The sequence below is a fragment of the Anguilla anguilla genome, chromosome 11, assembly GCF_013347855.1.
Source record: "Anguilla anguilla isolate fAngAng1 chromosome 11, fAngAng1.pri, whole genome shotgun sequence".
Taxonomy (NCBI): Eukaryota; Metazoa; Chordata; class Actinopteri; order Anguilliformes; family Anguillidae; genus Anguilla; species Anguilla anguilla.
Genome location: NC_049211.1, coordinates 21,172,876 through 21,199,539, shown reverse-complemented (window position 1 = coordinate 21,199,539; position 26,664 = coordinate 21,172,876). Strand labels below are relative to the sequence as shown.

General features: G+C 42.6%; 1 protein-coding gene across 2 annotated transcripts in view; it reads right to left on the bottom strand.

Annotated features, from left to right (window-relative positions):
* Window positions 1-8,470: 8,470 nt before the first annotated feature.
* Window positions 8,471-26,664, bottom strand: part of zbtb46 (zinc finger and BTB domain containing 46) — a 49,984-nt gene continuing 31,790 nt past the window's right edge. The window contains exons 3-6 of one of the 2 annotated variants that reach the window (XM_035381519.1): window positions 23,259-23,534; window positions 17,398-17,612; window positions 16,299-16,341; window positions 15,487-16,179 (exon numbers count right to left, since the gene is read on the bottom strand). In XM_035381519.1, coding sequence (XP_035237410.1) covers window positions 15,599-16,179; window positions 16,299-16,341; window positions 17,398-17,612; window positions 23,259-23,534 — 1,115 coding nt within the window. In that variant the 3' untranslated portion in view covers window positions 15,487-15,598. Of the gene's footprint in view, window positions 9,346-11,178; window positions 11,355-15,486; window positions 16,180-16,298; window positions 16,342-17,397; window positions 17,613-23,258; window positions 23,535-26,664 lie in introns of those variants that run through there. The other variant, XM_035381520.1, reaches the window with a different exon arrangement.

Genomic DNA, 26,664 nt, shown 5'->3' with positions numbered 1-26,664 from the left:
TTTTTTTTTTTTTTGTAAAGTGCCAATTTTTAGAATTTAGGATGTGAAAATTGAGCAATGTAGTACAAATTCTTATAGAGCTATTCATGTTTATGTCCTAGGGCACTTTACAAAAACTTACAATTAAAATAAAAATATGAATTATCAAAAAATCCAAAGTAAGAGACAGCGGCATACAAGAGCAGGTGAATTTTAAGGCCTGGTTTAAAGAGCCTTTTGTTGCCAATATAAAAGATAAAACAAAATAGCAAATTAATGGATGACATAAAATTGACTCCAAGTAAATGTAAATGCTGCATTCATTGTTGACATGTGGGGTTCTAACTGGCATTACTGCTTTGAGTTTTTCATAGTCTGAAGCCAGCCCTCCAGCTACACCTGTGATCAGAAATGAATGGACGTAATTGGCTGCCTACAACATCTAACCTAAACAGACCGTACAGTGAAGAGGTACTCAGTCAGTATTTTGGGGCAAAATGTATCAGTCCCTGTGGGAAAGGAGGAGGTTCAAACTCAGCAAAGGCCATTACATACAGTTAGTCAGTGTCATGATCTTTAAACCATAAGTCAAGGGCTTGTGCTCCGTTGACAAGAGTATTTGTTTCTTAAATGACACCACTTTCTGAAGGGAAGACATGCCTTATCGATGGCAATCATGATCAAATAATGATGTCATCAAGGGTATGAGTGCACCCTAACAATGCCAGTTATGCCCCTCACCATCACTGTTGAAAGTTTTCTCAACATCTGTGAGCCTCTGCCCCCAATAAAATCACTGTGGGGAGTGCTGATGTTCATGGGTGAAAATGCATATGTGTGTAATGATAAAAAACATACTGTATGGACAAGTACTATAAACCTGGACAGGACAGATGCTCAGAGACTGACTACAGACATTGAGCCCTCCATAAAATATTCACCCAAGTTTTTATTTACACCAAGGTTTGCTCCACTGTTTGAATACCATTTCTACAGGTCACCACTGTAAACCTATTCTATTAAAGCAGGCATTGTCATAAAATTGACAACTGTATATAGTGTATAGCAAATAGGATGTAGTGTGATAAGCTCATTGTTTTTGGATAGCTTTGCCGCAGTCCTTTCCCAGAGGCTGAAGAATGGGTAGCAATCATGACAGTGATTATTGTAAAAGTACTGATTCAATACAAAATCCTCACAATATTCATTTTTGTTTTTAATTATTACATTTTAGTTTTCATAATTCAATATTATGTGGTAATGACAAGAAATACGCTGTGTGCAGTGGAAGCCTAAAATACAGAACATAAGTGCAGACACACATAATTCTGAGATAATGAGCAATGCATTTCAGCCTGATGAATCTGATGCTTTTTTTATGCGGTGAGTGTCAGCAACATTTGTAGGCTCTACCAAGGAGCCATTTCTTCACCAACATGGACCCATACTTGGGACCATATTGTACTCTGCCATAGAATACTTTGTTCCAAATCTGGTTTTGAATGACTTAGGTAGAAACCTGACCAGTAGAGAACAACATTACCCAGCAAACTGTGTGTCTTGGATATTCTGTGAATCTTATTTCCTTCTTGGACAATGCTTACTACGTGATTCTTGAAATGCCTGTAATTTTTAAAGTATTGCAGTGAGCAATTCCTCCATTAAATCAGAATTTGAATAATACTATGTATCTCAGTACTTTCTTTCCACCCTGACCCTAACACAAAATTTTTTTTTTTTTTTTAAATGAAAAAAAAAAATCAAAATAGCAAAAATTCTAAATTTATGAAAAATACAAAACTAATTTTAAAAAATAAAACATAAATAAAAATAAAAAATTATAATAAATCCAATATATATTCAGGTTCCATGCCCCTCCAACAAAAATTCAATCATCAGTTCTAAATGTAATATATTTGTTCATGTGTTGAGAGAATAGCCTTTTACATTTCCTAGTCATCCCCCATACATCCATTCCCAACACAGGCTGCAAAAAGTTCAGATAAGTAATGTATCCACAACTATTATTCAATATTGAATACAAATTCACTGAGAATGAAACTACATCAAGACAAGTGTACTGCATTGGTCAGTTTGTTCAGCTATAGAGGTTAAGCAATGGCATTTTGACAATAAATCAAATACAACAAAAATTGTTGAAAATGACATTGCAGAATTTAGCTGCCGATTGCGACATCAGTCACTTAGCACATTAACACAAATGCATAAAACTATGCATTATAACATCTTGTCAGAAAATTGAAATATATTCAAAACTCATATATTGGATGAGATAGCATCTTAATTCAACAACCACGATCAAATAAGTGAGTGGGAATGTGACTGAAGATATTCGTAATGAAAAAATATATTTCTTGGGGAAACAGAGAAATATATAACACTTCTGTCTTCTGTCCAAAATCGAGAAAAAAATGCAGAAATCCTAAACTGGTCTTTCATCCAGATGGATGAGAAATCATATTTTTTGGACAACCATGATGAAATAAATGAATTAAAACGTGGTTAAAGATATTTTCATGCAAAAATATATTTAACTGGAAAACAGAAAAATACAATAGACTACAGTGTTCCTCCAAAAACACTAAAGCAAATATCCTATATTTGTGGTTTTTCATTTACAATGCAGGAAAAATACCCATGAAAAATTAATAATTGAATGACAATGTATTTAAATGTACTTACCATAAAAAAACGTATTTCACTGGGGAAAAAAGCAAAACATAAGTAAGTTTACAGTATGTTCGGTTTTTTGTTGAAGAAGTATAAAAAATGTTTTAAAACCCTGCATCTGTGGGTTTTCTGTGTTCGACTACATTCATAAAATAGTGTATTTCACTAGAAAAAAGCAAAATTTGTAGGTCTACTAAAAGTTTACTTCTTTAGTCCAAAATTTTTTAATATGTGTGTTTGCCTTAAAGTGCATCAGAAATCGTGTTTATTCAACAACACTGACGAAATCAAGTTTTACGTTTGGTTGCTCAGAAGGGCAATCCACATTTCTAAAATGATTTCTAAAAGTAAATCCTTGTTTTAACCCTGCTGTTGTCTTATGCATGCACCCCATGTCCTCAGGGTAAAAAATGACCCAGAGTCCCAGTGAGAAAGCCACTTGATTGAATTTTAAACTTAAAATCATGTAAACTCCAGACAGAAAGGCTTGAGATCTTCTTGCTGGGAGGCAGCAGTGCTATCACTGTACCATGATGCTGACCGCCTAATAATTAAAATAGAAACATTTAAAACAGCGTTATTACAGAAAACTTGACTGTAATGATTTTAATAATGCCATAAATCCTTTCATGGTGTTGTGATTATTATCTTGGAATAGGTATTTATGAATACTCTTATGCCACTTAAAAAAGGTTTGCAGTGCCCCCGTGTGGTCATTCTCAGTATTGTGACATTGTGTGGGAAGTTTGTGGAAGGCCCTGGTTGCAGAGGGAACTTTAAAATTGCTTAGGTCACAGACTGCAGTATACAGTTTAAATAAATGCCCAGTGTTTCTGCCTGCTCATCAGCTCTAAATGAACTTGTTCTGCCCCCATCTCATGATCTTCATGGGCTTTATTCACAACAATAAAAATCATGCTCAACAGCCTGTTGTATGAGGTCCTCCCAGCACCTGCTGTCTAAATAAATGCTGTGATGACAGACTCAAAGTCACAAAATGCAGTAATTTCAGCAGCAATTTCCAAATTTATTGAGACTGATTGGTTTTGCGAGTAATAGTCAAGCTAATCCCACTAACATGAAGTTAAGAAGAGACTGAGGCAGCCATTGACGTGCCTTCAGAAGGACAGGAGTTTCATGTTTCAACTAGAAAAAGGTCAAATGATCAGAATTATCATATACAGAAAATCAGTACAATGCACTGTTATCTTCTCCCACTAATTGTAACTAAATTGTTCTTCATTTATTCAACACTTCTTCATTACAAACACAGGTTTATAGTAATTATCATAAAGTCATATTGAACAATATTCCCCACAGAGAACTATAACAGTTTCAAGGGCAGTTCTTTTTTATCAAAAGATACCTCGAAACGTGAAAAAAATAAACAATATACCATGTTCATATATACGTGAAGATAAACACACAGCACTCTTATTCAAGAACAAAATCTAAAATAAAAGTAGAAATTTGAAATATTATATAGTCTTGAAATTACCATGTCTATGGCTTAATGATTTGCACATATGTATCAAGCTAAACAGGCTAAAACCAGGATCCGATATCTCGTCTTAAATTTGTTCCACCTTCAATATTGCAATATTGTTCCAGTTCTGTAGTATATAAAATTAACCAGCAGTGTGCAGATTTTTAACATAGCTTTGGTATAACAAGCGAACACAAATGTGCTATTAAGGGCTTCCAGCATGAGTATGGTGGGTCAATGTATTGACAAATTAAAAGAACAAATAAAACAGCCTACACTATAACCCAACAAAACACGTTATTGAGAAATCAAACGTATTTGTTATGTTAATGGTCGAGTTGATCCCACATTTTGCCAGCACCTGGGGACAAATAAAAATGTTGCTTTCCAAATGTAAAAAGAATTGAAAAAACACATATTTAAGTAAATACACCTAGGCACATTTTGGGGGGTTGGATGAATTATTCCTGAAAAGAGAATGATATCTATAATAATTTAGGTCTATATACTCCAGTACACATTGATTTGTAATATTTATAATAATATAGAAATAAAAACATTTAATTTACATATTTGTGGACTGTAAAAGCACCTGTGGTTGACCAACACTCCTACAAATACATTTCATTTCTATTACTGACAAGTTTAGAAGAACATATTAAAACAACGTCCTTAATATTTTAAAATTCCATATTTTATTTGACATATAAAAGATACAATAAATAAATCAAATAAAAGAAATTCAGATGCAAAACATAAGGAAAGAATAGTAATTGAGAATCTGATGTTCACATAAAACTCGGGAGCTTTCAGTAGGCAGAGTATTACTCGACGTTTAGCTTCGGTGTGTTTGGGATGCCCGAAGCTAGGGCCGTGTTTTTGTGTGCAGAAAGGTAGCACAACCTCACTGAGCAACAATGTGTGGTAACTCAAGCAGTACCGTGGCCATGGAAATGGCACATGTCGGACCAGTGTTTGACCTGCAACTGCATAGGAAATAATCGGTTGCTAGACCATTGTTATGTAAAAAAGGGTGAATCACAGGAATTCTTTCCATAATTAGAATCACAAGTGCACTTCCAGTCAGAACACAAGGCAGACATGTCATAGGAACAAAATAAAATGAAAACCAGTGGTTGCTTAAGTATGGTACATAATCTATTTTAGATCGGGGTAACATTCACATCTTCTTTTGAGAATAATTGACTCGTCTTTCAGGATATGTTGTGTGGCCTGTCTGAAAAATCGCAGTCAACTAACTGTGTTCAACAGAAATGATTTGACTCTTTTCACAGCTGCAGCATAGATCTGAATGACACTTTAGCAATAATATATTTCTTGGGTTGTTTTTCATTTTCAATCTTCATATTTTATGTAACATAATTTGTAGCCTTGCTTTAAAAGTGTTATTATTGTAGTTTCGAGAGGTATCTCTCTAAATGTTATATTTACCAACACGCCAACCTGGCCTGAGCAACCCAACTCCATATCCTTTTAGGTTACAGTGAAATCAACTGACCTGTGATTGGGATAATGACCAATAAGGCCAAAATATATAATCTTTCTCTCTCTTTCTAGCTCTCTCTCTCTCACACACACACACACACACATGCACACGTGCACGTGCACACACACACACACACATGCACACACATAAAGCATCCCTACAGTGATAACTAATGAAGACCATATTCATATAAAATTGCCAAAGCCATAGTAGTCAATCTATAAAAAAGGCCCAAAAGCAATATGACTGTTCAAACAATTTGGTTCAACAGGGCGATGACCCCAATGGCAAAATAATTCTGTGCATCAAGCCGGTCTCTGTTACTCAGGGAAACTATGCAATCCGCACTGGTTCAGCAGTTCCTGTCACTTCTGAAACAATGGAGGATATAAAGTGTTCTGGTGATGGACAGTGGGCTGCAGGGCACAAATGGCCATTTTAACTTTATAGAGTTCAATATTTTGATGCTAGAGTGAATCTTTGGTGAAAAAAATCACACAACATCATCGATGTTTTATTTCTATGCCTCTCAATTTCCAGTGGCTTTGTTTTTCATTTGGTTTTATCATTCATGTTAATAACATTAACGCATGTTTGCCTGGTATTAAGAATTCAGAAATATCATAGTTGCCATTATAATTGAGAAAGGCAGCCCTCCAAAGATACAACTTTGATTTGTTCTTAAATATCATTGGACTGGAACAGTGTACCAAAAAAAAAAAGAAAAAATGTTGGAAGTAATGATAAATCAGTGTTGGCATGGAAACACCCCTCATTCTCAAGACATTCCTCAGGGTCAGACTGTGAAAATGCGGCATAACATCAGTTAAAATGTGCGCAACAACCTCTAGCGGTGTATTTCCTGCATTTCCCATCTGCCCATCTGCCAAATGGTGTGTGGTGCTCCGCCCACACAATCGCAGGCCTTTTCCCTCATGGTAAAGGTGATACTGTCCAGTAGACCATGCCTGAGAACTGAGACACAAGCATTACTCTGTCTTTAAGAGTTTCGCTCTATCTCTAAGGCTAACCCTTCATATAACGAGTCATGTGTATCATATGTGCATTCTTCAAACTATGAAAAACAAATCACAACGAAGCTCTGAACCTGCACACCAAAAGTGGAAACAAAAGCACTTAATGTATACATTGTATATTAGATTATTTTTGGTATAATATTCATTATTTAGTGTACGTTAGTAATATAGAAGCATGTGCTATATATACACCTTTCCAACACTATAGAACCAATAAGTTAGCTTTGCTGACTTTTTTTCCTTTTGTTGTAAAACATGTACAAATAATAATAACAGCAACAAAGAGCATGGAACTGGCACAATAAAAAGCTCTGATAGCCATGTGGCTTGCTGTCCACAACAAGGCAAAGTATAAAAGCTTTTCTTCTTTCAAAGATATAAAATATCAAAATGATACAATTAATAAAGCTTAGCATCCAGCACTTAGTAAATCAGACCAATCTCACTCCCAAAGTCAAACAAATATTCTGGCACAAACACAGAAATAATCTCAGAAAAAAAAGAAAAGAAAAAAAAAGAACAATAACTACACTACCGTTTGTGCCTTAAGGACTGGTCGGACAAAAATGGAAGGAATGTCTTATAAAACAGTAATTCCACTTAACTTTCAATAAATAAGCTTTCAACCAAAATAACTGTCAAAAAATTCACTTTATAACACATCACTCTCTGTAGGATACTTCAAGCAAAGCAGCTTGATTTTCTTTTTGTTTGTGTTTTTTTTACATCTTTTATAATTAATAGAAAAAAATCCATACAGCTCACACTAAAGAAAAATTGAACCGCTTGGTTCTATGAAATAACATAAGGGTGCATATATATATATATATATATATTCTGTAACAACAAACAAAATAAGAATATTTAAGGAATAAAAGAACGGCCAGAGAACACCCCATTAAAGAGCAACAGGCCCTAGAATCCTAGAGCCCCGTGTAAATAAACTGTTACCAAGGGACCACCCAGTCAATATGTATGAAAACATTCTTGAAGAGAGAGAGAGGCAGATTGAAAAATGAAGAGGAAAAAAGGAAGAAAACACCTCTTGGTCCACCTTCCCTTCTGGTGGAGCAGGACAAGTGTAAAGGAAAAGTATCACTATTTTCACCTTCTTAAAAATAAATGTCACTACAGTTTTGGAACTGGAGGGACCCAGTTTTCTTTTTCGGCAAAGAGATCAGCGGGTTCCCTTCCTTCGAGAATGGCCAGGAGACCACAGAGAGTACTGTGAACTGTGGAAAGACCCTGGAAAGATCCTTGTCCCTGCATAGCATTCACATCTCTCTCACTTCCTCTCTCTCAATCAGCCTTTCTTTTCCTCTCTCACTTGGCACACCCACTCAACGGATGTATGTGAAACCCCTCACTCCTTACAGTGCTTCTCTCCGTTTATATTTGTATTTACATGTTTTTTCTTTCGTTTTTCTCAACAGGATTTAAAACAACTATAGAAATATAAAGTAAATGGACGTGGCAGAAAAGAAAATGGCATACCTTAATTTCCAACTTTGCACAAATATATAGATATAGATATTTAACAGTCATGAGGAAAGTTATCCTTAAAGGTAGGTGCGGTCACCAAGTCATCTATGTAAATTAGACTAAAAATGTAAACCACAGAATCAGGGAATTGATAGGAATCTGGTCAACATTAAAGTGCAAGTCTGTGGCAGTTTTCTGCAAAAAAAGTGCCAAACTGCTGCCAATGATCAGACACCTAGTTTTGCAATAGATACGACTTCCCACCCCACGTACACCCCCCGCCCCACGCCACCCCCTCTGTCCCCACGCCCCACTGCTGGAGCAGCTGACTGCATGGCAAGAAGACAGACGGCACTTGTCTCGTTACCGTTCAGTGTCAAAGCATCCAAAACTCCCGCAAACATCAAATGGAGTCGACGCTTGGTGTTCAACCTCTGCAGAAGACACAGCCTCCATCTTCAAAATGTCAGATTTATACAAAACGCCAGCGTGAGACCCAGAGCATCACCTGACCCTCCAAAACAACGCACTGTGGCAAAAAAGTTTTAAAATAAACAATAAAGGAAAACAACACCTTTTCTGCCTCCATCACAGATAAGTGTGATAAGGACATTTAAATGTGCACGTGTGAATGTCGCGTCTCTTATAGTCTGTAACACTGCTGTGTTTTACCCATGGCCAGAGACTGGATTTTCATAGAGATTTCTTTAAATTACACTTATAAAAAAGAGAGAAATGGACTAAGAGATCCAGGCAAACTCTTTGTCGCTCCCCGCCTGGTTTTCCCCTTCTTGTGCCGAGTCGCTCTCCTCCTTGTCATTGTCCAACATGGCGTCCCGGTGAGGTGTTCCTGAGTCATCCTTCCACTTAGCGCTGTCCTCGTCCCCATCAGCCAGCATCTCCTCGTCGCCGTCGCCATCGCCCTCCCCGTCGCCCGCGTCGTCGGGGAAACGGTGGTCGCCGGGATAGAGCTCATCCTCGGGGGAGCCCTCCTCGCCCTCGCCCGCGTCGCCGTTGTGGTCCAGCAGGGCGGCCATGCCCCGCCCTGAGCAGTCCGCGCAGACGCCATGGCGACGGGAGCCGTGCTTGATGCCCACGCTGGCCGCCGACATGAAGACACGGCTGCACACCTTACACACGTACTTCTTATCCTTACTGTGCACCTGACAATAACAAGTGGGGGGTGAGAGGGATGGAGAGAGAAGGAGAGACGTGAGGGGAGAGAGTGGGGCGGGAGAGAAAGTTTGAAACAGAAAGAAAGGGGAGTAAGTGGGAATCTCTAGTGAGTACCAGACCACCACAAGCATACAGCTTGACCATGAGCTCCAAATCAAGCAGTGGCTTTCTCAAATATGGAGTGAGACGGTGAGTGTGCTATCACTGCTGCACTCCCCTCCGTTCTCACTCTGAGACCGCTGGAATTTCACAGCGGTGCTTTCCCCCATAAAGCCACCGACTCTCAACGTGATTTTGGACGCCTATCATCTGCCTGAAACCAAAGCAAATTTCTGCGGCGTGCTCTCGCCAGCGTCAGATTAAGCACATGTGTCCAAGCATGTGTTCGCTGTCTGAAGAAGCGTGGCTGACATGAGAGGATAGAAGACGACATCTTCATCAGTCCCTCATGTGGTGAGGTAAGAGTCAGCTCAGGGTCAGGGCTGGGCAAACTTGCAGCTCCCCTCCAGCATTATTCTGGCTGTGAATCTATTCTGTCAAATGTATAATAGCTAGATTCCTAGCTTCTATGGAGCAGTCTGAGACTGGTCGAATGGCTTTGTAACTCCAGACAGGAAAGACAACTGAATGAACACTCGCATTTTAGAGGAGTACATACAAAATGCAGCACAGCACAAAATATTTGCTAAATTGAAGTCCAGAGCTTGAGATTTTGAAGTACAGTACGTTTGACATACTTCAGATTCCACCTCCCATCAGCCCCTCTGCAAAATGTCTGCCGCTCTATGCTGACAGAACGCACCCAAGTTTTTCCACACATAACGATAAGAAGCCTCGGTATTCCCTCCTGCCCTGTATGTCCCTGAGAGCTTAGAATTATAGGGTTCCGTCTGCGGATAATATAGCTTTAAGTGATTCCAGGTGCGTAAAAAGGAAAAGGACATCACAAAGGGCACCCTTACATTAATACAAATGCCAGACTATGAGAACTCAATCAATTTAAAGATATATGTCATTTTCTGGGTTTTATTTAAAAGTATTATTTCAGTTTCAGTGTTTGTTTTTGAATGGCCCAGAAAGTTGTATGCTCAATGAAGGATATTTTAAATATTTACATTAGTTTCTGACAACCAGCTTGACAATGAGTTGAGTACAGGGGCATTCGGTAGGGTTTTCACTCTAACCCTGAAGCAAGAAAGTACACCAGGTAAATCCACAGCAGCTTGTGCAGGAATGTTATGCTTTCAAAGAGAGTACATACGAACAGATGAATTCTATAGCATTTATTCACAATTATAAACATAAATGTTAGTTACTTGAAGGATAATCTGGCACTATACAGACACCCTGAATGGATAATTTTGCTATATAAGATGCTTTGGAATTACCAGCCAGACCTCTCCGTTTGGCAACTTCTATGAGGTTCCTACTGTGGTCAGGACAGAAGAAACCCTACCCATCTTCCAGCGCAGACTGAAAACCAACCTTTTCACATTTCCTTTAAGGATAATCATGTTATAGCCATAGAGGTATAAAGATAGGTCCTCTGTGTAGTGGTATTTACTTGTGTTACACTACCAATTGTTGTTTTGTTTGGCTATCTTTACATTTATTGATTACAAATGGACCTACTGTGCCTTATTGCGCTTTTGTATTCCAGTGATGGACACTAATGTTCTCCACTTCAGTAAGTCTCTCTGGGTAAGGCAGGGTGCTAAGTGAATGTAATGTAATGCCACTATGCCTATAGCTCTGGCTGTGCTAGCGTTCCTCTGTACTCACTGCTGCCCCCATTCTGCGTGGTGGCGCACTGCACTCACCAGAGTGTGCCTCTTCATGTGCTCCCGGCGGGTGAACTTCTTTCCGCAGATTTCGCAGGGGTAGGGCCTCTCCCCGGTGTGCGAGCGCATGTGCCTCTTCAGGATGCACTGGTGCATGGCCGAGAAGCTGCAGTACGGGCACTTGAACTTCTTCCTGATCACCGTGAAATCGTTCACTGAAACACAAACGACAGGAACCGAGGGGTTAACAACTGTGGAACGCCGCCTTTTCGTTAACGTCAGCACCACTTCACGTCCCACAAAGTCCGAATTGAGTCGCGGGCCCATGAGGTTTAGACCTGGAGACACTGACGACAACCGGGGGAGGCGCATAGCATTTGGATTGTTGAATTTACATACTATGGCCAGTGATCCAATGGATTGCACGTTTTACTTCCTGAAGACTGAAAGCAGAAAGTCTTTGGCACAGCAGAAACTGAAGATGCTACATTACAGGCCTGGCAGTGCATCACCAGGGAAGATACCCATATCTGGTCATGTCTATGGGTTGCAGCCTTCAGCAATCATCAAAAGCAAAGGATATCCAGCCAGTACTAAATATGATAATTTAATTTTAGATTATATTAATTTGTCCAATTACTTATGGTCCCCTAAAAATGTATAAAAAGGGCCGTAATTCCTACAAGAATCCCAAAAATATGTGAATACCCACAAACTAAAGCTCTAAACTTTAACCTCATATTCATTGCTTCATTTCAAATCCAATGCGTTGCAGTACAGGACCAAAACAACAAAAATTATGGCAGACACTTATGGACTTATTGGACCGCATACTGTCTGTATTGGAACCATATTCCACTCATAATTCATGAAGACATAGTTACAAATATGTGAAAACTATTAGCAATAGGTACTAGGCTATTAATAATATTAAAACTTAACTATAATGTACAAAACTATAAAACTTGCTTTATAAGGCTTATATACAGTACATGCAGGCCTACAAAACATATTGGCAAATGGCCAGACACCAGACTCTACGTAGAGACCGACTTTGCAATGACTGTATTTGCTTCCCCGTCATTTCATTACAGCACCACAACTCATGTGTTTAATCCCTGAAACCACCCCGAACTGACGGTTACCCTGGAAACTGCTGATCTTGAGACAGTAGGGTACCAGTTAAACGCTGAAACCGCAGGAGCTGACCAGCTCTAGGTTTATGCCTGCGAGATGCCGCTCGAGTGAAACAGGCGCGGCGGTAACCTGAGGTCAGCCCAGTGCGTTTAAGCGGCATGTCCTTTTCTTATTTAGCCGCTGCTAAGCCAATTATCCTGCGGTCTAGACTTGCGTTGAGTTAAGCAGATGCAAAGAAGGTCAAACAAAGCGTTTGTATCATGGCCCCGTTTACTTTACGGCCGTGCTGCAGAACGTGGTGCGCAGCACTCGTTTAATCCCCCCTGAAAGACTGAATTTCGACATTAGGACGAGGCAAATTCTGTAATGTGACTGAACACCCCGCTACCTCTTCATTTCCTGAGGTTTCCACACATCTCAAGAACACTGAGGACAAATCATTGTGCATCAAAGAGCATAAGAGAACCTTAAAAAATAAAAAATAAAACACTTTAAAAGGTGAATTCAAGGACAGGTTTCTAAAGCTGCTTTATCACCAGTTTATTGAATGCAGATACAAGCTACAGAGAAGTAGTTTCATATTTCTTTTTTAAAAAAAATACACATCTATCATACAAATTAAAATACTGTCTAAAATAAAGTATTTTTGTTGCTTAGGAATTTACAAAATCACAAATGCAGCACAATACAACAGTGTTAAACATTTCAAATATATTTAGCAACGATTTGTTTCTAGTACATTTCTAATACCTGCAGACCTACTCAGGAATAAAGTAAGCATTTTTATTTTTTAAGCCAGTAAGAAACAAGAAATGTTGCATTTCGTTTTCCGTTTTCCTGAGGAAAGGGCAGCTGAAATTTATGGACCTTAAGAAGTGTGAGTTCCTTTTTTACTGGAACGAGCTCCTGTCATACAAAACTTACATTCAGGTCAGCACAAGCCATATATTTCATATATGGGAAAGACCATAGAGACAATATTCCATACCCCAGAAAAATACAACTGATCAAACACTGCGGAATTACTTTAGCTTATTGCCTTTGGTACGGCCACCTTTAGCAAAGGTCCTTCTTACAAACCACTCCCCACTCCCCCAACCCCCCATCCACCCCTATCCTGGACTGGAAGAATCGCAGGGCAGCCAGTTTAGCAGCCTCTGCTTCACAGTGCGTGCGTTTTACAGTAAGTACACTGTTTAAGGGCACATTTTAAATCAAAATGAAAATCTTAAGACAGAGGCTGTCCATTTCCTATGACCATGTACCCAACCGGGCACTTCTGTGAGATTCTATTTAGCTGAATATTTTCACAGCATTAGGCCCAGTTCAAATCAATGCAACTGGCTCATCCTCGCCTTGCCTTACTGTAAGCCAAATGCTTATGGGGGGTTTACATTTAAACAAGTGACAAATGCATCTTGCAATTGGTGATTGAAGACAGGTGATTCACATATGGGAAGCAATCGAAAGCTCCAATAAGCCAACTTAGACCAAAAGTGCAAATGTAACAACAACAATAATTCAAATGTTAAATCAATAAAACATTTATAATTATAAATAAAATATCAAAACTGTAACTCATTCAATTTTCCTTCATCATCATTAAGCTGACCCTTCCAGTGCAAGCCCCCTATAGAGAATAGCTGAGAGAAGTGACTGTATAGAAAGACATATTCTTATGGCTCATACCCAGCTTGTTCAGCACCAGGTCAACTGTGAAAATTTTTATAAAGAATTTTCATCAGAGGTAGAGCTTTTTAAGATAACGAGCCACTAATTTACAAAAAATCAGTGCTTTGTAAACTCTTCCACTTAAAAGGTATTGCTTAACCTATTCTTTGGCTCTAATTTCATATTTTATGTAAAATCCTAAATTAGCACATTACAGAGGTGCAATGTAAAAATGTCTAATAAAACTACAAAATAGCAAAAATCTCTTATTCAATAATATGGAGAACTTTAACAGCAGGTCACTGTTAGCGAAATATCTTATGATCTTTCTTACTGAGAGGTGTACATGTTGCTCTGAAAGGCAGTGTGTCAGAATTGAGAAGTGGGAAAGCTGCTGTTCTGTGGAAAGACTGCAATGAAATCATTTATATTTTGATGAAATTAGATGCTCACAGCAGCCATCTGAAATGCTGCATCTTGTTTCCAGAGTAAAGAATACAAAAGGGAGTTTCTTCTTTAAATATGTGCAAAGTCCACTGGGAGACCGTGTGCATTTTCAACCGCCGAGCGGCTCACCATAAGATCTACTGAGGCTATCATGTACAACGGTACAAGCACATAGCAAAAACGGCAACATGTCGATATTGATATCCGGCAAACAGCGAAGCAAGAGGCCGCTCGCTCTCCCACTCCCCAGTGAACTGACCCCTCCGTGAGGCCACCGTGCGGATCAAAAGAGGTCACAGCCCTAACTCTCAATCCACCACGCCTACAATTCTCCGCCCACTCCTCCTTTATCTGGGGTCAAGGGTCAAGCGGGGGCAGAGCAGCACAGAGCCAATTACAGCAATTATTCAGTTCAGCTTAGAGGGAGACGCTGAGAATAGTGCGAGAGAGGGATTTTTTTTTCAACCCGTTCGTATTTCATCCCGTTCTGTGCAAGCTTTACTGAGGTAACAAAAACCAGAAAAAGGAAGAAAATGGAGAAAATTGACATATTCCAGCAGGTGGCGCTGTTGAATGGCTGTTGTGTTATTTCACACTGCTTCTCGGTCATGAATACTCAAAGTTATGTTTTTAAAGGGCTTTTGTTTGGAAATATTTCAGCCCAATTTGGAGAAAAAACATGTTGAACAGTGACCAGAAACAGACAAAGTGCATAGAAGAGAGAACAGTTCCCCATGTAGCACCAGCAGTGCCAACCCCCAGCTGCCTCCAGCTTAGCATAACCATCACTTCTTACGCAATGACCAAGGGCTTCACTGATCAGCTCAAAAATACATACAGACCAACACTGATAAACGTTCCCAATACACCCGGAATTGAGATCACTTAAACACACTTCAACACACAATATATGTTTGACCTGTTGCTTTGCATAGCGATTGTGCTTTTCTACATTTGCAGCGAACCAAAAATATAAAATATCAAATCCTTAAATAGATATTTTTAATTTAATTTAAAATACAAAAAATACAAATATACACATTTTTATAAAATATAACAATGCTTCATCCATATAAACAGTCACAGCTTACAAGGAGAAAGTAATTCAAGCGCGGACTTTCAGTAGGAGTGTAGCGGACGGCAGGACCATGCGTCAGAAGACCATGGCTCCTGGGCCGACAGGCGCACAGACGGAGGGGCGGCGTCAGTTGTGGGCGTGGGCGGAGTCGGAGTCCCCGCTCCTGAGCGGGTGCAGGTCCCAGAGCCGCTCGGACATGGCGACCGCCTGGCAGCACACCTTGGCGTGGGTGGCCAGGTTCTTCTGCGTGCTGAAGGCCTTGCCGCAGACGGGGCAGGAGAAGACGCGCTCGCTGGAGTGCACGGAGGACAGGTGGCGGTTGAGGTCGGTGCGGTCCCGGAACTGCTTCAGGCAGTGGCCGCACTGCATCATCTTGCGCTTGAAGTGGATGGTCTTCTCGTGCCGGTCGGCGTTGGACTTGAGCGTGAAGCTGGCCGGGCACTGCGAGCAGAAGTAGCGGGCGGGCTGCTCGGCCAGCGGCGGCGGCCTGGCAGCCAGGGGGCGCTGCGCCTCGAAGCAGTCCAGTGACAGGGCCATGAGGGACAGCGTGTGCTTGTACTCGTGCTCTCTCAGCTGGTCCGGGCTGCCGAACAGCCGCTTGCACAGGGAGCAGGCCAGCTCCCGCCGCCAGCTCGCCACGCCCGCGCCGCTCTCATCCGCCGCCGCCATCTGATCCTCCTCCCCGGGGGGCTGGCCGCCCTCCAGGCCTGAGACAGAGAGAGGGCGTGAGCACCACGGCCGCGCACGCCGTCCGGCGTCAGAAAGGAGAGGGCATGCAAAGCGCAGGCACTGAGGGAAGAGCCGGAGAGGGAAAGCCTGTCCTTACCTGCGCTCGAGCCGTTAGCGCCCTCTTCACAAAGCATCTCCTCCTGTAAACGCAGGGGACAGCGTTAGCACCGCAGGCTAGCTCACACATACAGTAATGTATTATGTTCTTTTAGCATGCAGACACACGCATGCACAAAGGCAGGCAGACTGACAGATTTCAAAAGGGGAAAAAAAGCAAACAGGCAAAGAAATTGTTACATCCAGCGTTGCATTTTAATAAAACATAAAAAATGGAAGAGACAAACTAATGAGTGTTTTGTCGGCCAGGATAATAGCTCCAGCCTCAGGATAATTCTTGTGAACGGTGGTCAGTTTGGCATTTTTTTTCCACACGTTCACCCAGGGTGCTATTCAATTTGCACAACAGGTGGGGAGAGAATAACTCTTTGTCTCCTTTCACAAGAGGATATTCAATATTTGCTCATCTCTGGTGAGAGATGCAGATGCCTCTGACAGGTTTGTTTGCTTATCCCTGGGCTTGTGTAGGTACGCCCGCCCCTCCCTCCTCACTCCCACCTCCAGCGACCCCCCTCTCCTCTCGCCCCTCGAGTAACCACCCCCGCCCTCTCCCCCTCCTCCCGCGTCTAAGCACGCCACACCACAGGCTAACAAACAGATGGCTCATCTACAGAGACAGCGAGACTTCTGGGGAGGGAGGTCCACGAAAACAAATGCTATTCAAGTAAACAATATAAATCCAATGACCAGCGATCCCATAGGCACAATGCTCTCTTCTATTGCCTTGTACCATTCAGTAAGGCGACTTTTACTTTTTCAATTTTTTTCTTGCCACTAAGGTCCTGTTTCACCCCTTTCAATGAAACTATATTTCCTAAATGAAATATTTAAAAAACTAAACTGAGCAGCTTTTACTGTGCTTCTATTGGGACTCTATATTTGGATGGCAGTGCTGAGAAAACATTCACATTGGCAGAAATAAAAATCAAAGGAAGGAGAAACGGAAAAAGACAATCAGGCACAGGTATGATGGTATGCACACATATCCGTAGGAAATGCAGCGAATTCCACCGACAGCGGCCAATAAGAACACAGACTCCAGGAGCTGAAGGCCCGGGGTCAGTACAGCGGCTGCTTACCTCTGCGGATGAGGGGTCCAGGGGCTCGTCCACTACCAGTCTCTCTGGCAGGAGCCCCCCAGCCTGAGGGAGGCTGGAGGGCCCAGAGGGCTGCCTGTTGTGGGGGTGCAGGGGTGGAAGAGGAGGAGGAGGAAGAGGAGGAGGAGAGGACGCCCCTTGTTTGCTATCAAATTTGCCCCCTGGACGATTGGAGCTGCTGTTGTAGGAGCCAGGCCCTGAGGAACACAGGAAACGAGTCTCACCCACGTAAACTAGAACCAGCTGGCCACTTCTACACAACATGTGAGGGGGCAAGAAGGCACAGAGGGGCAGTCTGAGAAGCGGAGCCGCTCGGTCCGCGAGGAACAGGGTGAGGGGGCTCCTCCTCTCTCCATCGCTCTCTCTCCGTCTCGCTCCTGCCTTCCTTCTCCTCCCACCCACGCGTGGGCACAGAAGACGAGGAAGAGAGGGAGAGGTGTCGAAGGAGGCTCGGGTTTTTTCTCTTCGTTTCAAAATAATAAAGTCGTCCAGCTGCTTCAGAGCATCCATCCAGGGGCAGAGAAGACTTCTGCTAGAGACTCTGGCTCTATCTGTGCAGCAGTTCACCAGTAAGAACAAAAAGACCCCGCTTTATTTTAAGAGTGCACGCTGCTCATCCAGCTCAACAGCCGATTACCACTGTTAACAGCCATTTAAATCTTCCTCAGGAAAACTGTATATGAATGCGCTCAGAGGATGATGTTAAGGGGCACAGTTTGGCAATCACGATCAATTATTAAGCGCGTCAGGGAGAAATGGTTTCGAACGGAACCGTGCTCTCTTCATCCAGGCTTGAAGATACCCAACGCAAGCCCACAAGCCCAAAGAGGGGGCAGTATTTCTGGGAAGCCGAGAGACCACCGTGCTTGGGGGACAGATCCGGACAGAGGAACGCAATCGTAAGGTGTCGGGCAGCAGCCAACAGACCACTGGAAATTTCTCAGGGAGAATTTCTTCTCTCCCATCGTTCCGACACCGCACCCCTGCCCCCCAAGCCCCCCTTTACCAGAAGACCCGCTGGGAGTCAAGGCCCTGATGACACTCCTCTGCTATCCAATCGCAACAGAATATTGCATTTCCCTTCAGCGTAATTACATCACGCTACACCGTATTAGCCAGCCTCAGTTGCTTTTGTTGCGATTCCTAAGTGTTTGGTGGTTTCGGATTGGGTGAGGGGCTGGTAGTAATGCTTTCAGGCACTATTGCGGAAAATCATTAAAACAACAAACAGTATGTGAGCTCCATGTAACATGAGTTCACTTGCAAACCGCACAAGCATGGGTTCACGCATTCCAGTTGGGCATATCCTTAAAACCACCTATATATATTGCTCCACAAGTCATTACCAATGGCAGACAAACAAACAAACAAACACACAAAGTTGCAGCTTTTCACAGAGAACAGAAGGACAATGTGTGTTTCTGCTCTCTCGATGGGTGCACTTTAAAACAGAGGACTGAAGTCTCACACACACCCACACATACACACACGCATGCATGCACGCGCACACACACACACACACACACACACACACACACACAGAGTTAGGTGATCCAGGCAGAAAGAAAATGACCAGGGAAGGTGCGGTCTACAAACGTTTGCCTTTGTGTTTACAAGTCATGTGGGTTGCACAAGGCTTTGTTTGAGTAGGAAGTAGCGGCTGACATTTTGAGCTTGTGTGCTGAGTGTTCCACCAATGAAGATTGTGGGAGAACCAGCCCCATACACTGTGTCCTTTGATTTGATTGTCAGCGACATGGAAGTGGTTTTACCACAGTAGGTATACAAAATCAAGAGAGTGATTTGGAATGGTCCGAGACAATATCTCACATACTCATGTACATGACGTGACATTGTCCATGGAGCATGACTGAAATAGTTTGTAGTTAGGAGCAACTGGGGTAAAAGGGAAATTTGTACAAAACACACATTGAGACCTTTAGAATATATGCATTTACAATATAAAGTAAACATTAATTACACACACACACATAGATAAACACATGTTCCCATAGAGAGAGAGAGGCATAACTGAGTGTTTGCACCAGAAATAAAGCAGTGGCATCCTCAGTTACATTATATTGTCTTTTAGTGCAATGATAGCTGCTCTAAGTTCTATTCAGTAAGCGGACGTAGCACTCTGACATTTTCACAGAAGGCAGAGATGAAGAAAACAGTCTTCTCTCACCCTTTTCTCCACCGTCCCCCCCCCCCCCAAAGAAATAAATTTCATCTGAATTTGAGCCCCATCCATTCCCTCATATAGCCTGACTGCAGGACGCGCAATTTAATTAACAGCTGTTGCGTAACTCCCCTTTAGTGGGAGTGAAGCTTAAATTTCAGGCTTTAACTTTGGAATTTGTGTAGGCCAAAATGGACACAACCCATATTTACAATTTCCAAACACCATATATTTCAGAGAAAATAAAACACATATGATCATTCTTTCCCCCAAAATGGAGTAGACCGTTTTCGGGTGTTTCCTGTGTTTCCTGTCTTTTTTTTTCTCTCTCTCTTTTTTATAAACGTGAATTATTCTTGAACTGAAATCTCCCTGGCATTACAACAAGCCTGAGGCAGGGCTGGAATAAACTGCAGGAGCCCGGACAAAAACATTAAGATGAATTCAGCATACCTTGACTTCGCTATGGCAACCCGCGATTGAAGAAGTCACTCAAATTCTTTATACTCGCCAATGAAATCGGTCTCCATCATATTCAAAAATACTCTACTATTTTACAACTAGAGGATTTAGTGCAGTGCTAAAGGGCATGGTAGAGGGGTGGCCCTCCCCTCTCCAACTGAACTCCAGGTGCCCCATCTGGAGAGGGGTGAAAGGAGCACCTGGAGATTCCAAAGTAAGAGCTTGCGATCTGGGGTCCAGGTGGACTGGGCTGCCCTCCCGGCCTTTAGGCCCTGGGACTAAGTGCTGGGGCGAGTGCACTTTCTCTTCCAGGCCTTTTATCAGAACATCTACAAAGGGCAGTTGGACATTGTCAAGCCATTGCTTTTCTAAACCTGCCTCAGCCAGTCAGACAGGGGCTCCGTGTGCTCCTTTCAATGAGGCCGCTTGCATGCTCGGAGGCCACTAAAAACACAAATGCAGGCCCTTTCCCCGATACGCCATTCACGCTCCGACCCTCAGGACTGATTCAGCGTCCGCGTTTGCAGGACTGAACCGCGGAGACCTTCGGCGGATAATGCTTTCAACCTCGGCCATTCAGTCCAGAAACACCACAATGACGGCAAACGCACAGTGATTTCGTTTATTATCCCTAACATTTTTGTATGGCAACCAGACAGATTTTATATATATTTTCTAATATACTGCTTCCAATAAAACAACTTTATTTGGTCTGTTATGTCATGGAATTTAATAGCACTGCCATGCTGTCAATGCCAAAGTTGCAGCGACAGATAGCATTGCATACCGTGGAGAAATGACACGTTCGTGTGGACAGCAGAGGTAAGTTTCACTGAGACTGCATCTGTGGTCATGCTACGGTCAGACAGCGGCAATATCTATTGGCCTGCCATTCCCGTGGTACATTAAACACATGAAAGGTGCTTGACCGTGGTTGACATCAGCAGAGTTGGCCTGTAAGTGAGGGGGGTTTTCAGGGCAATGCAGGGCCTCACTTGTGGCCAGCAGAACATCAAGGCTTTGGAAAACACACCTACTTCACAAGAGGAGCAGGGGGACACGGTTCAATCACAAGCAGCGCTAATGGCACAGGGAAAAAAATCTCCAGAGTTTAACCTCAATCTCTTTTCTCAAAATTAGGTTGCAGCACAGATTCATAGCGTGTGAATTAGCCAAACCCCTGTGAAAGAAAAAAAAACAGAGCTCTGCGTACCTTCATTAAGCGGAGCCGTGAACATGGCGACCTGTAATTTTAGGCAATTACCCGCACACTCGCACACGCATGCACGCGCACCTCACTCCATCAGCACATATTTACACTTAACCGATCGATGTAACACTTTTCTTTGAAATAAACAAGGGGGAAAAAATTGGGAATAGAAATGTGGATTTCATAAGAAAATACATTTTGAGGACCAGCATAAAAAGAGAATGTCACAAATGCCAACAGAATGTGTTTCCTGAGCTCTTCCTTGACTTGCAGTCAAGGTAACCTGCATCATGGCAATGTGTCTGCGTATGAGGCAGGAGAGATGACACACTGTGTGAAAATCATAACGATCAGACATAGTGAGGACCTCTCCCCTGTTGTGCTGCCACAGTATTTCGGTCCCCACATTGTTAGACTGACCACCATTATCCAATTTTATTGGGGCAGTGAGTCCACTTGATAGATCCAAGAGCGTACCTGATCCTCCACTCTTTTCACACATACCAACAGAAGGTCAGGGACACCAGAGCCTGACACATCCAGGTATAGAACAGGCATAGAAATAACCTCAAAGGCCCTAAAAACAAACAAAATAAACTATACTTCTCTGCAATATATATTGAGACGGCCCAGTTCCCAGACCGAGTACATTATTATTCATTTCCAGTGTGATTACTGAGTAGCTTTCCAAATTCATTTCACCCAAAACCCCCCCCAAAAAGGAAAAAAAAGTAGCCAATGCGTTTGTCAGCACACCTCATAAATGACAGACAGACATGTATCAATTGCAAAGAAATGGGATCCCATGTGCTGAAAATGTCGGACTGATAACTGCAGCAATCGTCTGCAGCCGAGACTGCCTTGTGTCACCTCCCGCTTCCACTGGATCAATCTTTCTCAGGGATTACAATAAATACGCTTTGAAGTTAAAGACGAGGGTGGGGACAGGGAGAGGGGAAAAAAGCAGCAATCTATCAACTCTAGATGCTTGCGTTACTTCTCCGTGATCTTTAAACATGTTCCTTCTATTTTTTTTTTCTTTCCATATTTGGTACTACCATCCCTTTCACTCACACAACTCCAAGGATAACAAGGGGTACTCAGAGCATTTGCTGTTTGCTGGTCACCCCGAAAAAAAACCCCAACAAAAAACATTTAAAGCCACTGTTAGCCTCAGCTTAGCGTCATAGCTACGGCTCAATGGCTTTGCTGATCCTTTAAACCGACTGGCGACATCTTCATTGGACACACTCAGTACAACCTTCAACACGCAGGGAAGTTCCCCCGCCGGCTGCCCATTACCATATCAAAGGCCCACTCTTTTGTCATCTGTGCAGGGCGGGCTAAAAGAGCATGACCGGATTTAAAGTTTGAGCTCGTTTCCCTTTCTCAGGGGAAACAAATGCACTGAGTTTAACCAACAAAAGATGCAATTACACGGCAAGGCAAGACAAGAAAAAAACACAACTACACCCATATGTCCAAAATAACTTGATGGAGCGGAGCAATATCCGTAAAATTAGCTTAATGATTTAAAAGCTTTTATTAAAAGCACTCTCCAACTGGTACCACTAACATCCTGCAAACATATTTTTAGTTGACAGGGCCTTCCTGTTCAAGGTAAACTCAGCATGCACACTCAAATGTTTTCATTTGATAAAGACTTGCTCACACAAAGCCCGGCACATCTCAGCTTAACACTCAACCATTCATACTAAACCCAGCAAATCCTTACTGAACACTTGCACAGTCAATCTGAACCCAGCAAATAGTAACTGAACACATTAGCAGCCAAACTGAACCCAGCATAATGTAACTGAGCACTCACATATTCAAACTAAACCAAGCACAACACAACATTCATCACATCACTGTGAAGATTATCCCAGCGCGCTGTAACTGGACACTCACAGACTCACAGCACAGTGAGTGGGCGCGTTGGGGAGGGTTCTACCAGGTTGGGATATTTGATTAAAAAGGCTAACTTACGGGATAAGGAGTGCCCACCTTTGGGCAGGTAATCGAAGAGGAGGGGGCTGTCCTCCCCCAGCATCTCCGCGCGGAGCGACAGGAGGCTGTTCTTGCTCATGAGCGCGGCGCGCAGGTTGGCCACGGAGGCGGCCTGGCACGCGGGGTCGTCTTTCTCGGCTGCCAGCGCCTGCGACAGGAAGGCGGGGTCGCCCGACAGCGCTTCCTCCTGCTTCACGAAGAAGTCCAGCCGGTCGCCGCGGCTGTCCGAGCTGTTGGGCTCCATGACATCGGCAACTGTGGAGAGAATCAGGACCCGTGATTGGTCAGTCACGATTGGAGGAACCAATCGGTATTCAAGGAGAAGCCATCCACCAAATTGTAACCTTTATAGTGAGCATATACTACAGCTTGGCTGAATACTCAATTCAGATTGGCTGGGACATGAACATTCATTTTCCATATACGCCCGACTATGAAGTGAGGCCTGAAAATGTACAATCACTGTTCTCAATTCATGCACATCAGTCTGGCTCAATAAATAAAGTGGAAATTTTAAGAGCAAGCAAGCCAACAGTTACAATATTATACTTGCAACAGGGTCAGCCTGATGTCCATAAATGACTATCTAGAGGGTAGCTAGTCTAGTTATAGCTTGACTATGTTTATAGTGTAGCCTCTGTTTTGAATATAATTCAGTAGTTGGCTAGCTAGCTATCCATGATAACAAACATGCTGTGAGACCATTTTGACTTACAACCAAACTGAATTTTAATATTAAGTAACCCGGTTTGAGGTGCTAGAAAGACACGTTCATTGCTAAGTTGTATAGGGTATTATTGTATAGTATTATTTGCAGGAATACTTAAGGAGAAAAGGCTTTTTTTACATACTGTATGATAAATCAATAAATAGAGCCAAGGTCCAAGATATGGTTGTGCATGCGGAACCTTTATGATAAAAGACCTAGTAGGTACATATCCAATGATAAGTGATTGATTAACCCATTACTCGTACCCATCCCGAGAACAAAGTCGGAAGGTAATTGCGATCAACAAACATGGCAAAAGCAAAATGAAAATGAACTACCTCTTTCCGACTGATACTGTTTCATTACAGGTTATCAGAGTCAATTCTACGGGGGTTATGATCTAGTATGAAAGAGTTCAGCACGCAAGTAGAAAACCACCTTTTTAAACCACATGCCTTTCCCCATTTCTCTACCCGGCAAAACCACAGCCTGATGTTCACATTTGCACATTCATATTCAAATTGTAGGTGCATCTGTGATCTTGCTCTTAGACTTCAGCTTGGTCTGTGGTAAGAGGTGAAAGGCATATGGGGGTAGAGATAAGACGTGGTGGGAAAGTGAGGGTGGACTGGTGACGTGCTATGTCTCCGATAGCAGTCACTTTCTCTTCTTTCTTTTTTATGTAGTCATTGAGATTAGGTTAATCTAGGAGATTTTTAAATTATTATTCATGTTCACCTCTGCTTTTGTCTCACTTGCAGCTAGTGGCACTTGGTGGGGAGTGTACGTGTGTCATGTTTAGTGGTTAAAATATAATAATAGCAATAATACTCTTAAAATGTAGTAATTTCTTACAGATCCTAAAGCCAATCTTTTCAGCAACTTTCATCAAAATCCATTCTTACCTTTGTCTGTCAACCTACTGATGAACAGACAAAAAGTCAGAAAGACTCATGTGCAATCACACAATCCTGGCTCGGCGAAACCATAGTCAGAGTTAATAAAAAAAAAAGGTTCCACCCCCACAAAAGCACCATTTCAATATGAAAATAAAACGTGGGATATGAGCGATGGCATTAGCTTAGCACACATCTCTGACTGAATCCACACACTCGAGAAGGCTGTGGAACACGCGAGGAACGCACTCTCCAGAAAGAGGTTTGGACTCATTCGACAGCGGAAAAAGGAAGGAGGCTGTTCAAAACAGCTGCCACCAGGAGAGCTCAGCGGCTCCTCTCCAGCTCTGCCTCCTTCAAACTGCACGACTGGCAGCCCGTTGATGACAACTTCATTGGAGTCACACACAGTTTACCAACCCTTGCATCTCCCAGATCCATCATCTTCTTGTATGAACAATTTTTTTCTACCCCCACAAAACACACACGCGCACGCACACACACACACGCACAAAACCACACGCACACAGACACAGATACAGACACAAACACACACCTTAACTAAGAGCCACGCTGAGTATTTACCGTGCGGTCCCAGGAGACGGGGGGGGGGGCATAAAAGAGCGGGAGACTGACGGGCTCTGTGAATATCAGCGCTCCACGCTGTATAAATAACAACTGAGAGGAACAAAGCCGCTCCCGTCTGCCGTGGGACGCTGCCAGGAAAAGCCGTCCTCATGGAAAACCGTCCCACCGGAGTCTGCTGGAGGCAGGCAGGCAGGAGGGGGACAGCTGGGCCACAGACTCAGGCCAGCCTAAAACACACCACTGCCCCCAGTGCAGCCTTCCAGTACAGAGGATATAACACAACTACACAACCAAACACTGTCCCCAACACAAACAGCAGACCCAGAAACACACAGACACACTGTATGTACACACACACATGCAAACACACACACAGAAGCCCCCACCAATATACAAAACCCACACGCATACCTACACACAAAACTCACAGTCAGAAAGTGCTCAAAAGTGAAATTACTACGTAATTATGGAAGGAGCATCACGTGGGGCACCATGGTACACACAGGCGGTTATTCTGCACGGCAGGTCAGGCACAGTAAGAAGAGAAGAGATGGAACCGCTGGATCTGTTTCTGAGCAACGCTGTCAGGAGGAAATCAGCTGTACACAAGCCATTCAAGGGCACCAATGTTTATTATTAACAGGAATAATACTCAGCTTTCGCTTTAACGTAAGTATATACCATTTTTGAACTTTTGGGAAATGAGGAGACTGCCAATGAGTATCTCACAATGAAACCAAGGTAACATATGCAGGGAGTCAAGTCAGAATGATAAACATTTCGGTTTGTTGTTTTTGAATTCTACCTCCTCTGACTCTGCAGTCAGATACGTGTGCAATGCACCGGTGGTCAGTGACAAGGCACCCACACAGGCCCCAAATCCCAGCCCTCGCTATCAGTGAACAACCATCAGTACAGTCAGAGACTTTGCATAATTTCACAATTCAGTAACGGTTGACTTTTGCTACAAGTGCCCAAATGGGTGTCTCCTCGTAGAAGGATTACTCCATGACATTTCTGCAGTATGAATCCTGATACACCTTGACTGTGTTCTCGGGCAAAAAACAGGAACACCCACCATGTGTAATTAGAAAGACCACAAAACAAGCGAGCAAAATGCACTGCTGAGAAATACAACGTAAGGCAACACGAAACGCTGCGGTCTCAGGGCGGCTCTTAACGTCCAGCCCGT